This window comes from Uranotaenia lowii, chromosome 3 (genome assembly GCF_029784155.1).
Source record: "Uranotaenia lowii strain MFRU-FL chromosome 3, ASM2978415v1, whole genome shotgun sequence".
In the NCBI taxonomy this organism is placed as follows: domain Eukaryota; kingdom Metazoa; phylum Arthropoda; class Insecta; order Diptera; family Culicidae; genus Uranotaenia; species Uranotaenia lowii.
In genome coordinates, this window is record NC_073693.1 from 95,219,729 (window position 1) to 95,236,078 (window position 16,350).

The window sequence follows — 16,350 nt, forward strand, 5'->3', positions numbered from 1 at the left end:
CCTGTTGCTAAATTAACTATTTTTGTTTCCGAAATAATGAAGATTAAAATTTCGAGTATCTATCTCTTGAAAACAGGGATCTTCTCTTAAAAACACCGAAATATATTACAAAAAAAAATTTTTTTTTCAAAGTGATGAAAATACATATAATAATTTTGAGCACAAGGAAATAAGCTTTCAGCATTGATGCATCATCTTGATCTAAAATAAACACAATGCAACACGATGTGTACATAAACTCTCAAGTTTCACTTTGATTCAAATTTTGGGTTTTTTCACCTTAGTTCATGTCCAAACTCGTTTTTTCTCGAACTTGTTGACTAGGGACAAAAAAGCGCCATTGGTCATGGCTAAGGTTGCCAGATTTTTTCAGCATGCATCTGGGCCGGACAAATCTGGACAATTTTATATAAAAACCTGGAAATTTGGCAATCCGGACATTTGATTTCAAAATTGATGACCAACCATGCGCGGTCTTATGGGGGGGGGGAGTGATCGTTAAGAAATGCACGCAAACGCTAGAACTTCTAAAAATTTAGAACTTTTCCTAGTCGGTAAAATCTTAAAAATAAAAAATTTTCCACTCCGTGGGAATGTTTACCAAACAGAACAGTTAATTTAAACTGCCGTTTGAATAAGAAATTCATATTGCACTCAAATTTTTCATAGGGATGATCGATTTTCCAATGGACACTTCAAAACCGGAGAATTTTTACTGACAGTCTCACTCTCTATTCTTTCTTTAAACATTGTCATCATTATTTAATGTTATTTCTCTAAAACCAATTTTTCGCTGGAAAAATCACGGTAGTTTATTTTTGTGAGTATATTCCAACATCAGTTTGACGAAAAACTTTATCGTTCAGAAAACATTTTCAAATAAAAAATGGCATGATCATGTGGGCTAAATAATTTAATGCCAGTAGTTTTTCGGTTGCAAATATTGAAAATATTTGTCGATTTACTGCCGTTTTTCTGTTCCTTTAGAAGTGGTTAAAATTTCTTCTTTTCTAATCTTACCTTAGGTCTCAATTTTGACAAAAAAACATCTCAAAACCCCATTCTATTTCTTAATACAATAAAAGTAATAAGACAATTTTAAAAGAAGATGCATTTAATTTAAGAATCACAAAAGTAGTAAAAATGTCCACAACACAAAAGCCCTAGCTCACATTTTTCACCATTTTTTCGATTAATCAAAATTAGCACAAATCGAACAAGTATGGTTTCAAAAGCTGGTATTGTTTCCAGATCATTCATACAACGAAAATTAAAAGTTATAATCCAGTTTTAGATTTGACAAAAAAGTTGATTATTTCAATTGGGAGAAACGAGTAGGCCTTGGTCGAGTGCGGTCGCGTTTGTTTTTTCTGCGTTGAATTTGGTCGTTTTCTGTCATTTTCGAGAGAAAGTTTGGATTTTTGATACCAATAATCAATTGACGAATGATTCATGAGTATCAGTTTTTATTGCACTGAATATCGTTGTTGTTTTTGAAGTGCTCAGTTCGGTAGCTTCAGGAAGTTTTTTTGCACAGTTTAAAGGCAGAAACACAATACAGCGTCGGTCGTCGCGTCACGTCAGCGGTCAACGCTGTCGATAAGTACTAAAACGCGGACGCGACGCACCCGACAATTTTTGCATCACAATTCAGCGTCAAGAGATATCTAAGATGTCTAAGACATCTAAGACATCTAAGATGTCTCTTGACGCTGAATTGTGATGCAAAAATTGTCGGGTGCGTCGCGTCCGCGTTTTAGTACTTATCGACAGCGTTGACCGCTGACGTGACGCGACGACCGACGCTGTATTGTGTTTCTGCCTTAATTGCCGAGGAGGGTTTGATTTTGATGGTTTAGAATAAGCTTGCCAGATTGCCCGGTTTTATCCGGGTTTGCCTGGATATTTGATGCGAAATTTCGAAAAAGTCCGGTCCGGCCCGGTTGCCCGGATATCGTGAAAAAAGTCCGGATATTGCCTGGATTTTTTCACAATTTTCACAAAGAAACCAATAAAATTCAAAGTTTTTGAGTAAGTTTCAGCAAAATCGATTAACGGTATGGAAATTTTCAACGGTTGTTTCAAATAATTTCGCTGATTTACTTTTATAAACCTTTAAATATTTAAGTGTTCCAAAAAGTTTTTGGAAGTCTGCAATTACATTAATAAAATATTAATTTAATTTTTTTTTTTGCATTTTTTCTTTGCTTTTATGTATAATAACACCTAAATTTTGCCCGGTTTTTGCCCGGTTTTTGGATTTGAAAAATTGAAATCCATGCCCGGATTTTGCCAGGTTTTTTTTTGAAAAAATGCCCGGAATTGCTAGGCCCGGATGGGAGTGGGAAAAATTCTGGCAACCTTAGTTTAGAAGTGTTGTAAATGCAAGGAACGGGAGGTTTTGTTTAATTGTTTAGATACGTGCGAGGGCATTGGGGAATGGACATTGCAAGTGATCGAAGATATTTATTATGGTTTCTTTTGATAAACAAGTGAAAATTGAAGTAGATAAAAATGGGATGGAACAGAAACAAGGTTCTAATGTGTGTCTCGAGTTGAAGAAAATACCTTCCGCGTAATACGCTCAGGAGTGAAATCAGGAAATTGAATTCTTGAGAAATGTGTGACAAAATTTTTGATACCGGAAGAGGTCAGCAGCGAGAGGCGGAAGTTAGCAGAAAACCGGTGAGGACGTTCCTTTTTCTTTTTCTAGTTCTTTAATTTTCAATCTTCGATCAGTTTTTCAATCAATAACTTTAGTTAAGAACTCCAAATTTTTGATTTGTGGAGAACTTTCGAGAGCGAGTAAAGGCGCTTTATCCTTGGTCGATGACCAGAAATGATTGTACATCGAAATCCAAAACAGTCCAAGAAAAAAGCTTAAATTTTTAAAGATTTTTTTTGTTTATTACATTCCTCAAAATACTTAGGTTTGGGATTTCTGTGTACAAAATAAATCATTTCCAGCCCCAGAACGATCCTAGTGATTGGCAAAATAACTTTAGATTGCACATGGTTTCTTCATCAAGGAGCATTTTTCTTAGCATGCTTCCAACAATACTGCCCATTCGAAACGTATGGTACTGGTGGTCCACGTTTCTTCCTGTTCCTGTGTTCCGGATGTCTCTGCGTTCTCTGCTCTATGGTAGGCCCAACCATTTTATGTTTTTGATCATTTTAATGTTTTTATGTTAAAATAATTAAAAACATGGACAAAGACAAGAAGAATAATAAGATACTTATTATTCTTTGGGACTCAGACATAAGTTCTGGCTATAGAAGTACGATTAGTGATTAGTGATTAGTGAAAAAAGTTGATTATTTCAATGGCGTATGATTTTTGATAACCTAGTTCACTATTCACTAACAGGTGGTGCTGATCAAATTGGTTCTTTTTGCTAAAATTTAGTATGAAAAAAATTATACTTACATTTTTTAAATTTTTTGGATGAGGGTGGCACACTTTTTGAAGAGTTCTAAAGTTTTCCATTAATGTTCCGCAGCTTTTGCGCTCGGTCTTAATACCGAACGAGGTGGTGAAAATTGTTAAAATCGCGAAAAACTTTTAGATTTTTTCCGGTTTGTTTACTTTTCGAACGATGCCAAGGGTGCCAGTTGCATTATGTTTTATTAATTTTTGTGTTTTCTTGTACAAAAATTAATTTTTTCTTAAACCTAAATTCTGAACTGTGTTGAATTTCGTGTTAAATTTATTGAATTGTCACAAAGAAATATGTTGATTTCTAATTAACTAGAAAAACTTTCGAAAACAAAGTTTCTCTTATACTGTTAACAAGAATATCCCAGAAATATTAAACCTAAATCAATTGAAATTAACCAAATATTTAAGCTTGTATGCTAAATGATTGAGTTTGATTATAGAAAAGATTTTAAAATTTGAAAAAAGTATTCTAATCAAATATAAATTCATTTTCAAAACATAGTTTTTGTTTATGTACTAAGTGACACTTCAACCTAGCTAATATGACATCGTAAAAGAGAAAACCGACTATTAAGACATATTTTGTGGGAAAATTATAGATATGTTGTCTTCACTTCTGTAGCTATATGCTATTATCACTCTTTTATGGTAAGTATAGTTCTGTTTTTCATACGACATACATACTTTCTTAAATGTTTGCTGGAAAGCTACAGATTGAACTTAATAATACTTAATCCTGTCAGATGAAGAAGCTCATAAGTGACGCACCATATTTCACCTCTTAGACCAGAGTTTGAATTCAATTGAAATGTTGGCTCATATGAAATGCAAACTGCATGACTTTGAAGGTTATACTTCTTTCCTGGAGTCAGAATGACCAATTCAAACTTCATGCTTCTTATCCCCCGACCCCTCAAAATAAGCCCCAATGAATTTCGATGATATTTGTCCGGGTTCTTCCTTAAAAAGTATTTAATAAATAAAACATATTAGTTTTAGTTTTACTATCTTCAGGTTTTGAGAAATCTTGGCATCTCTGCTTCATCGAAATTGACCAAATTGACCCTTTTTTTTTAATCTGTTTCAGACACGCTACACGAAATTTAATAAATGATAGTTAATGTGTAATCATATGGTTTTTTTCTATTCATAATAATCTTATGAAAAATTACATTGCTATTTTAAGGCGAAAAGTGAATGGAGAGAGGAAATGTCGCATAGAATTAAAATAATTTAAAATAAGTTTTTATATCATTTTATTTTCTGCTTAATTTTTATGAAATAACATCATGGTGACAATCAGCTGTCTTTCAACAACCGATTCCATAAAAAGTTTTATAGCGCCTCGCGACTTTGCCAATAACGAAGCTGAAAAGTGAATACAACATGAAATATGCCTATCAAATTAACAAATATTTTAAACAAAATAAAATTAGCTTAAACTTACAATTTGCAAGATCAAAATCGCATTGAAGTGAAAGAAAAGCAGGAGCTTTACAACTGGAGAGTGCGGTTCAAGATGATGAAATAAATGACTGTTTTGAATGTGTTTATTATTCCTTTACAATTCCATTTCTTCTATTGTTTCATAAGAGTTTTGTATAAAAATTGGAAGAATTTCATAACATTCTTATAAAAAATAATTTTGCACACTAAAAAGCAGTTCATCATATGAAAATTATAATAAGAATTTGCCTGTGTGTATCAATAAATTTAAGAACTAAAAAAACTTTGTTATTTCTTTAAATATGTTTTTGTTTCGAAGGCTAAACAAGCATTTTAAAGCTACGAAAAGGATTCAGTACATGAATCTTTTATTGGGTACAAATAAAATAATATTTGTGAGGAATATTTGACATTTTAATCCAATGATACTCTTTCCAAGCCTACCATATTATTATTTTTCTTCATGAAAAAGTCGGAAAATAACTCAGATATGGCTGAAGAAATTTGATTGAAACTTATTCAGAGATCGAAAAAAAAATCTCTACCAAGCACTGGATTGAGTAGTTTTTGATCATCGTGTAGTACGAAATGACAGTCGGCATAGAACAAGAAAAAGGACAACAAGAAAAAGTAAAGAAATTAATTTAAATTACAAGAAGAGCATTTAACCTGCAGGTACTGTCGAAGTGCAACGGTACCGGCGGTTTTGTTTATCTCCAGGAACCGGGAAGGATATGGAAAGAATATGCAGCAGCCGGAAAAAATACCGCACTAAGCGATTCCTGATAAGGAATTTGCAAGAAAGCATCAAAAGCTTGGCCTTTTGTGATGTGTCCCGGGTCCAGCAAGGTGAGGTTTCAATAGTTTTACCAATAACCTGTCTTTTGGAATAAGACGGGAGTTGACAAATTTGCCACCAACAGGAAGAATTTCGGAAAGCGTGCGAATCGCATTTAATTTATTTTTTCTTGCTCTAAATTTACATTTTTTTTTCCGGGAGTTTAACAGCATGCTGTCATTCTTCCCTATTGTCTAAATTTACAGATTTTATCAACAAATGTCAACCGGAAATATCAGAAACCGAAAATTATTCCGGTTAAGGAACCATCGTCCGCAGCAGGAACTCAGACTAGGCTGTGAGCAAGACGCTGGTAATCAACCCCAGCTGGTGAAGATTATGCTGCTGGGCGAATTATCAGACAGAGGAAAAAATCGGGAGCGGTTCTGTTCTGGCAATATATGGAAGATTCTTTTGCTAAGCAAACAGGAGGAAAAGTGCAAGTGAAGTGGAGAAAAAGAAAAGAAAAAGTAAAATTGTAGAATTAAAAGAGTCGAAATGATATTATTGGTAAAATTTAATTTAAAAAAATAACAAATTTGAAACAAAAATTTGATTTTTTTTTTAGCTGATTCAAATAATGTTTTCAAACCATAAATTGATCTCCACCGGTCTACGGAACCTATATACAGCGTGTATTGTTTTGAGAATTATAGATTGAGCGTGTACTGAGAGTGGCGACTCCAAGCGGTCGCTAGTTTAGGGCGCTTCCCGACAAGCCTCATTGTAATTGATTACGGCTCTACAGCGCGTTGCTCATACACAGCAAAAAAAATGTAACGATGGACGATGTAATTTCTGGGGATTATGGATTTCTGTTGCAATAATACATCTAAATGATGTACACAACTCGAATACGTCGTGAAGTGTAATATCACAACCTTCTTTGTGATATCGCATCAAGTAGTCAATGTTTTCCTTTGTTGACTTTCAAATTTGATTTCATTTCAAAAATTAAGAAACGGATTACGGACTTCAGCTGTATTTGTTTGGCTTGTAAGTACTAACGAGCCTATAGTAAACAAAGAGACGAAATGTCACGATTGGAATTTTTGATTTTCTGTCAGTGTCATTCCAATCGAGCAAAACCAAGCAATCTTAAAGGCAGCCCTACAGCAGGGTTGCAAGCTCAATATTTCAAAAGGGATCAGATTGCGCCTCTTTGTTTACTATAGTTTCTTTAGTAAGTACTACCAAAATTAATCAAAAATATAAGCAAACCCACAGCTTGAAAAATAATTTCATTATTTTTCATTTTTTAGGAAATTTGGCCCATATGGATCAGCGGTACGAAACATATTCTTTGTCTCCAAACAGCCGGGTACATCAAGACAATGTAAAATTAGGTACCTTTTGCGACTCAAGTTATGTGCAGGTATTTGATGTAATATCACACTTCTTTTTTTGCTGTGTAGGCAACAGATATTTAAAAAAAATATTTGGATGCAACCCATTTCCAAATGACTGGATTCAGGAATAATTGGGGCAGAAACATACCACCTTTTTACGGACTTTGGTGAGATCGATTCATTTTTTTAATTTAATGCTTTAACACCACATTTATTTTATTTTGCTTATCAGTCCTATTTGCCAAGTAGGCTTTCCATAAATAACGTGTTCATTTGCGAGAACCGTGGAAAATAACCGTGATTATGGCCAGCATGGGGAAGTCTTCGGCCGGCTCAAGGGCCGGAAGAAAACGGATTGCTGAACCTAATCCAGGGCCATCTGCCAAAAAAGTTGAAATTTCCAATTCTTTCGATGTCCTTCATAACATCGGTGATGAGGAAATATTCATATTTAATTCTGATAAGAGTACTAAGAAACCTTCTTCTTCTTATACTCTTAAAAAAGAAAAGATTCCACCAATAACGGTCACGATTCCTGACTTCAATGCCTTTCGAAAAGAAATCGTCACTTCCGTCAAGGATGTGAAGATTTCTTTTCAGATCGGTCGAAGGGGAACTGCTCGTATATTGGCGGAATCTTTTAATGATTTTCAAAAGGTTTTAAATTATTTGAATAATAAAAAACACCAATTTTTTACGTACGACACTAGAAGTGATCGTCCATTTAAAGTTGTACTTCGTGGTCTCACTGGCGATCAGACACCGGATGAGATCACAGCTGAATTAAATTCTTTGTTAGGTTTTTCTCCAATTCAAGTAATTCAAATGAGGAAAAGAACCAACACGAATAATATCAGTAGTGTTGGTTTTGCTCCTGAACTTTATTTGATCCATTTTAAAAAGGATCAGGTTAATAATTTGCAAATTCTTGAAAAGGCTCGTCTTATGTTTCATTGTCGAGTCAAATTCGAACCTTTTCGTAAATCTTCTACCAATTTTCTTCAAAATATTACGCAATGTCGTCGTTGTCAAGCTTTTTGTCATGGCACTAAAAATTGTAGAATGAATGCCAGATGCATGTTTTGCGGCTCATTCGATCATGAAAAATCTAAATGCCTTTTTGGTGGTGATAAGCCAAAAACAGAATTTTTTAAGTGTGCGAATTGCGCAGGTAATCATTCCTCGAATTCTCTAGACTGTCCCGTTAGGGCAAAAATTGTTGCTTCTAGGAAAAATCCCAAAGTTTCCAGAAAAGTTTCTCCTCCTCCTTCCTCTTTTTCGTCTTCACACGTCAGACCGGCAAACAACCTGCCTGTTCGCGGTCAGCCTCGGCCTACATTGGAATCACGGCTGGGTAATACCCGGAGAGATTTTAATGTTACCTGGGCTGATTCTGCGCCACAGACTCGTTGTTTATCGTTCTCAGAGGTGGTTGAAAATGGGTTTCCCTCTTCAGGTTTAACTAATAAAAATGGGGAAAAACCAAGTCTCAACGTTCATGCGAAGGCTTGGGAAAATCCCCGAAATTCAAATACTTTTTCTTCTCCTTCCTTTTCTGATCCTAACAATTTTGTTGATTTGGGTGAGATTACTGAGGAAAAATTAAAATTTTTGCATCAAAATTTAATGGAAATGATGCAACTTATGTTGAAAGCAAATTCAATGTTTGAAGCTTTCCAAACTTCTTTTAATTATGCTAACAAAATTATTATGACTTTACGATTCCCTCATGGATCCAAATAGATGTTTAAATATTATGAATTGGAATGCTAGATCTTTGCTGGCTAACCAAGATGAATTCTTTTTATTTTTGAAAACTCAAAACATACATATTGCTGCCATCACTGAAACTTTTTTAAAGCCAGACAATAACTTGAAAAGCAATGCTTTCTTTAAAATTTTACGAAATGATCGACTTGATCGACAAGGTGGGGGTGTAGCTATTGTCATCAATAGTCGTCTCAAATTTAGACTTCTTCCTTCTTTCAATACAAAAGTCTTAGAAACAATTGGAATTGAATTAGAAACTTCTATGGGGAAAATTATAATTGTTGCCGCATATTTGCCTTTTCAATGTAGCGGTGAACAGAAAAATTTTTTGAAGGGAGATTTACAAAAACTCACCAGAAATAAATCTAAATTTTTTATTATTGGTGACTTTAATGCAAAACACCGATCTTGGAATAATATTTCATCAAATTCAAATGGGAATATTTTGTTTAATGACTGCTCTGCAGGTTATTATACTGTTGAATATCCTAATGGGCATACTTGTTTTTCTTCAATTAGAAATCCCTCCACAATTGATTTGGTTCTAACGGATTTAGGCGAGCATTGTAGTCAATTAGTTACTCATGCGGACCTCGATTCAGACCACCTTCCAGTAACATTTTCTTTATCCCAAAGTCCCATTGAAAACCCTTTAAAATCAGCTTTTAACTTTCAAAAGGCTAACTGGGAGCGATACATGAATTTTATTGAACGTAATTTAGATGTAAACGTTCCACTGAATTCAATAGAAGATATTGATTTGGCTGTAGAAAATTTGACAACTTCAATAGTCAATGCTAAAGCCGCTTCAATACCCAAAGTTAAACATAAATTTAATCAACCTTTGATCGATGATGATCTTCAGTTTTTGATACGACTGAAAAACATTCGTCGACGCCAATATCAACGTACTAGGGATCCTTATTTGAAATTAATTTATAGCGACCTTCAAAAAGAGATCAAACGTCGTTTAAATTTCATTCGTAATGAAAATTTTGCTAAAGCAGTAGAGGACATAAAACCCTACTCAAAGCCATTTTGGAAATTAACTAAAATTCTGAAAAAGCCCCAGAAGCCAATTCCTACTTTGAAAGATGGGGATAAACTTCTTTTAACTAATGCAGAAAAAGCTCGAAAATTAGCCCAACAATTTGAGTCTGCTCATGATTTTAATTTAAACGTTGTAAGTCCAATTGATGCTCAAATTTCCCTTGAATTTGATGATATTCTTTCTAAACAAAATGTATTTGAAAGTTCTTGTGAGACAAATATTGATGAACTTAAATTGATTTTCAAAAAATTTAAAAATATGAAAGCTCCAGGGGAAGATGGGATTTTCTATATTCTTATTAAAAAGTTGCCTGAAAGCACTTTAAATTTTTTAGTTAAAATCTTCAATAAATGTTTTCATTTGGCTTATTTTCCCAATAAATGGAAAAATGCCAAAGTAACTCCAATTTTGAAACCTGGAAAAAGTGCTTCAGAGCCTTCAAGTTATCGACCAATTAGTTTGCTTCCTTCTTTAAGTAAACTATTTGAGAGAGTTATTTTGAATAGAATGATGATTCACATTAATCAGAATTCTATTTTCCCTGATGAACAATTTGGTTTTCGTCATGGACATTCTACTACACATCAACTTTTGAGTGTAACTAATATGATTAACGCTAGCAAATCTGAAGGTTATTCAACTGGTGTTGCTCTTCTTGATATTGAAAAAGCTTTTGACAGTGTTTGGCACAAAGGTTTAGTAGCTAAATTAGCTCGATTTGATTTTCCTGTATATCTCACCAAAATTATTCAAAATTATTTGACTAGCCGAACCTTACAAGTAAGCTATCAAAATTCATGCTCTGAAAGGACTCCCATTAGAGCTGGTGTCCCTCAGGGTAGTATACTTGGGCCAATCTTATACAATATTTTTACTTCTGATCTTCCTGATGTACCAGAAGGAAAAGGTAGAAGATTATTTGCTGATGATACTTTGCTTTCAGCCAAAGGTCGAAATTTACGGGTGGTACGCAGTAGATTGCAACAAAATTTAAATTCCTTTTTGAATTACTTGAAAATGTGGAAAATTTCTCCTAACGCTTCCAAAACTCAACTTATTTTATTTCCCCATAAGCCAAGAGCAAATTTTTTAAAACCTAATGAAAATCATTCCATAACTTTTAATGGGGCTTCTTTAGAATGGTCTGATCACGTGAAGTACTTGGGACTCACACTTGATCGGAATCTTTCTTTTAAGAATCACATTGAAGATATTCAATCTAAATGTAATAAATACACTAAATCTCTTTATTCTCTCATCAACAGGAAATCCCGACTTTGCCTGAAGAATAAGATGCTTATTTACAAGCAAGTCTTCCGACCAGCGATAATGTATGCAGTTCCGATTTGGTCTAGCTGCTGCGCGACGAGGAAGAAGGCCATCCAGAGGATTCAGAACAAGGTTCTGAAAATGATTTTGCGGCTTCCACCTTGGCACAGCACCGAAGATCTTCATCGGATTGCAGGCATTGAATCTATCGAAGAGATGGCCAATAAAATAATCTCCAACTTCAGAGGCAAATCGATGCAGTCTTCCATCGCAGAGATTCGCTCTCTCTACAATTAGTTTAATTTTAGGATAGCTTTAGTTTTTAGTTTTAAGTTTAAAATATTTTTTACACGACAGGATGTTCTCCTTTATAAAAATGCTTGATTGCGCTCAGCAAATTTAAGTCAAATAAATAAATTTTAGTGATTATTTAACTATAGGGCTCTGAAAGTTCATTATTGAACTGAACACCTAATTTAATGTATTAATGTAATATAAATGTAATGATGAATTGGTACAAATAAAGATATATTTAAAAAAAAAAATGGCAAAAAAAAAAATGTGTAAATAGAAGTCATGTAAGAAAAACTGCGCAAAATCAATTCGAGTACGAAAAAACCCGATTTAATACACTTGACAGTGGATTGTAGCCTTTCTTACAGCCTGTAAATTACATTTGGGTACATATGGCACAAAATGAATTATGATTAATGAATTTTATACGCAGTAAATCCATAAAGAATTTAGGAAATGAAGTTTCAAAGTTTTTAATAGGATAAGAGTATTTTTATATTATCATAATTTCATTCCTCAGCCTCGATCGAGACCGGTCGCTTTTTTCGTCGGTTCTCGCAAGACAAAGGCTAATTGTTTTCGAGTTTGAATAGTGCAAAGTGATAGCGGTGCGATGAGTCCATCGCCGGGTGAACCCCCAGATAGGACGATTCCAGAATGGATGGACCCACAAAACCTGCATGGACGTCTTTATTACGTGATTCTGAAAGCAGCTGATGGTCACAAACTTCCGCAGAATCCCTTCATCATAGGCAGGTCAGTAGAGAAAGTTGGGAAAATCGAAGGGTTTTTCGAGAAAAAACACGGCTGGTACGTGATCAAAACCCGAAGTAAAGATCAGATTCGAGAACTTGCTAAGTTGACATGTCTGACCGATGGCACACCAATTGTGATTGCACGCCATCCCAGTCTTAACAAACGAAAATGTGTTGTCACTTGCCAAGAAGCCCAATCAATGGATGAACAAGAGTTGCTCGCTGAACTGTCGCACCAAAAAGTGATTGAGGTGCGGAGAATCACAAAAAAAACTCCCACTGGAGTTGTCGGTACATCCACGCTGATATTAACCATCAGTAGCACGGTCATACCGGAGTTTATCCATTTTGGATTCCTCCGTGTCCGAACCCGACTATACTACCCGTTGCCCCTGTTATGTAGGAATTGCCTTCAGTACGGACATACAAAACAAAAATGCACCAGCCCCCTTTCGTGCAGCAAATGTAACTCGAATGAGCATGACAGCCAGAACTGTAAAAATCATCCGTACTGTGGGAACTGCAAAGTTGAAGGTCATTCGCCAATAAATAGATCGTGCCCGACTTGGTTAGCCGAAACAGCCGCCTTGAAAATTACCACCGAACAAAATATCCCGATAACAGTTGCAAGAAAAATGATCCAGCAAAAGAATAGCACACCAAACACATTCGCCAGCATTGTAAAAACAACAGACCAGCACCAACAGAAAACAACGAACAATAGCACACCTCAACCACCAGCCCAGACTCAACAGAAGGAAACAATTCAACGACAGCAGCAGATTCAACAGAAGCGAACAAATCAAATCACTGCACATCTCAAACCAGCATCCCCCCCTCGGAAACGGATAACCCCTCAGCCCTCTCCCTCGCAATCATCGGACGAGGCCGAAGAAGTACGTTGCGAGAAAGCAAATGGACCCCCCAGCCAAATGGAACAGATCAAATCGAATACCCCCCAACCCCCTCAACTCCCTTCTCCCTCTCCTAACCCTTTCCAACCTTCCCCTAATATTAAGACAAATGACCCTCGGCCAGTGAAAACTTTCATTAAAAAGTAATTAGGCCTTAATAAACGATATTTAAATTAAAAAAAAAAAAAAATATTATCATAATTTTCATTCAATAACATTATTTGCAACTAATTGGAGGTTTTTGAATGACTAGATTCTGGAATATCTTGTATGATTCCGTTTCTATGACATTAAATCTAACTCAATTTACTCCTTTTGGAGTTATAGCTTATCAGTGGTTATAGCATATGGTAACTTCAAAATGGAAGGGGTATAAAAATTAAGAATGTATTTCAAATAAGTCAACCTCTCAAGTGATAGAAAACAAATACATAGATAAAATTATTGGATAATATTTCAATTGCTAGAGTAAAATACGATACCGAAACGTAGAAAATTGGTGGAATAAATTTTGAAAATTAAAAATATTGAAAATTTTGAAATCGCAATATTTTTAATTTTGTAAGTTTGCCATTTTTGTAAATTTTGTCAATTTCGTCTATTTTGTCAAATTTTTCTAATTTGTCAATTTTGTCATTTTTTTTTCAATTTTGTCAATAATGTCAATTTTATCAATATTCATGATTTTGCCAATTTTCTCGATTTTGTCAAATTTGTCATTTTTTGTCAATTTTGTCAATTTTGTCAAATTGGTCAATTTTGTCAGTTTTGTCAGTTTTGTCAGTTTTGTCAATTTTGTCACTTTTGTAAATCTTGTCAATTTTGTCAATCTTGTCAATTTTGTCAGTTTTATCAAATTTGTCATTTCTGTCAATCTTTTCAGTTTTGTCAATTTAGTGAATTTTGTCGATTTCGTCATTGTCGTTTTGGCCAATTTTCTCAATTTAATCAATCTTGTCAATTTTGTGAATTTTGTAAATATAGTGAATTTTGTCGATTTTGTCTTAGTCAATTTTGTCAATTCTGTCAGTCCTATCAATTTTATCAATTTTGTCAATTTTGTCAATTTTGTCGATGTTGTCCTCGTCAATTTGGTAAATTTGACCAATTTTATCGATTGTGTCAATTTTGCCATTTTTGTCAAATCAGTGAATTATGTCAAGTTTGTCAATTTCGTCAATTTGGTCTATTCTGTCAATTTTTTTTCAATTTTGTCAATTTTGTCGTTTTTGTAATTTTTTCATTTGGTCAACCTGGCCAAAATGGTTAATTCGGACAGTTTTTTCTGTTTCTTCAACTTTGTCATTTATTATTATAAGCTTTTTAGCTTTATATGCATGTTCCAAAAAAAAAATCCCAAACGCTTCAAACTCTACTATGGAGGGCTTGGTGGTGCTACTGTTTGGTGGTCATCTTCCATGGGTTTCAGCAAGTGAAAGTTCAGATTGACTTCCAAGCCGTCATCGTTTTTGCTAGACACCAACCCCAACAACAACAACGCAACAATTGCACAGGTTTTTGATGCGAATGAAAAGTTTTCATCGCGCAACGTAGGATCTGAAGAGAGGAAGAGAAAAGGGAACAAAAAACTAGCCCGAGAGCTTAAAGCTCGAGAGGATTCAGTAGCATTTGTCTTATTGGATTCAATTTGCTTCCACGGGCGAAATTCTCTCCTGTCGTTCGTGCATAGGAAAAAGCTCCCTGAGCACGAACGGCCTGTGGTGTACGTGCATCGTCCGCGTCCCCCCGTGTCGTTTTCCCTTTCTCAGAGCAATCTGTGCAATCTTGAGAATCTATCGTTTGGCGACCGATGAGACTTACTATCACTAGCGAAATAGGCGATGTGATAGTCTACTCCTTATGCTTGAGTCATTCTAATTCGGGGTCGTACCCTTTGATAAAAACCATTTTTATGTTTAATAATTTGGAACTTCAGTTCTGAAATTTTTGAAATGGTTCGGTTTCAAACTGAACCATTAAAATGAAAAACATACAACTACTGGCCGGGAAAATTTGAACTGTCGTGTTCCTCCCACACGGTTTCTGTCACGATGACATTAAACCTGAGTGGGAGTGAAGCCTGTATGTTCCCCCTTCCACACATCGACAGGTCCATAATTTTAAATAGCAAGCGCGTATCTATGACGTCACGTATAATTTGACGTCATATATACGATAATCTTGGTTTTAGTGATTGCTGGTTGTTGCTAGCAAGCCAAATTGTCACGTTTTTTGGAGTGATGATTTGATGATAATTACTATGAAAATTTAATTTTCAAACTATTTTGTTTTTTTTTTCTTTCTTTTATAGGACGTAGAAGAAAAAAAATCATTTTTTTAAGATAAAAATCATTTTTATTGTACTGCCCAGTTTTGCAAAAACGTGCAAAAAAGTTTGTAAAAAATCACACCAATACACACAAATACACAGACATCGTCTGAACTCGACGAGCTGATTCGATAGGTACCTATAAAGGTACCTATCGAATCTATACCTTTCTGAAAGAAAGGCAAAAACGTCACAAACAGTCAATATCAAACGGTATGTTGATATAAAGCACCCATGTCAAATTAGGAACACCCACCCTACCACTGATTTAGTTCAATGAGATCAAATTGAACCAAAAGGATCAATGTGCAGATCCTCTCTCTCCTCTCGATCTTTCAAATGATCGTTCTTACACTAAATATGAAAGTTCTTTTTAGTGGCCGATTTTCAAAAAAATAGAAGAATCAAAAACTCTTTACAAGTGACTCAAAAAATGTTCAATAGTTAAAGATCCTTAACGTAGATCTCCAAGAAAATACGGGATCAAGATGTCTCGCAGTTGGAAAGTCAAATGGCAATATTTAATTCTAAATTTTGTAAATAAAGGAAAATCTGAAGAAATACTCACACACAGCAAAATGGTAATCAGCGATATGGACACAACGAGCAGCAGCATGTTCTTGACGAACCAGGCGCTCCAGTGCAGCCAGTTGGCCAGCCCCATAATCTTCATGGCCTCCTTCAGTTGCCGCTCCTTTTCGATGGTGATGTGTTTGATCATCACGATGCAGGGATAGAAGAATGAGAGCAGGATGATCAGCGAAAGCAGCGCCACCATCGGTTCCAGAATCGGATCGTTGTAATACGGCGGGTATGGGTAACGCTGATGGGGACAAAAATTTTAGAGTTTAAAACGATTTGCCTTTTAAAATAAATTTTGTTTTTTGGAAATA

The 16,350-nt window shown here is 34.9% G+C and overlaps 2 protein-coding genes across 3 annotated transcripts in view; one reads left to right on the top strand and one right to left on the bottom strand.

Annotated features, from left to right (window-relative positions):
- LOC129751004 (uncharacterized) overlaps nucleotides 1-16,350 on the top strand; it is a 951,184-nt gene that overhangs the window by 637,238 nt on the left and 297,596 nt on the right. The gene's annotated exons all lie outside the window — the stretch shown is intronic.
- LOC129751006 (phospholipid-transporting ATPase ABCA3-like) overlaps nucleotides 1-16,350 on the bottom strand; it is a 39,895-nt gene that overhangs the window by 7,107 nt on the left and 16,438 nt on the right. The window contains exon 5 of the mRNA XM_055746242.1: nucleotides 16,026-16,280. Within this exon, the coding sequence (XP_055602217.1) occupies nucleotides 16,026-16,280 (255 nt within the window). The remainder of the gene's footprint in view (nucleotides 1-16,025; nucleotides 16,281-16,350) is intronic.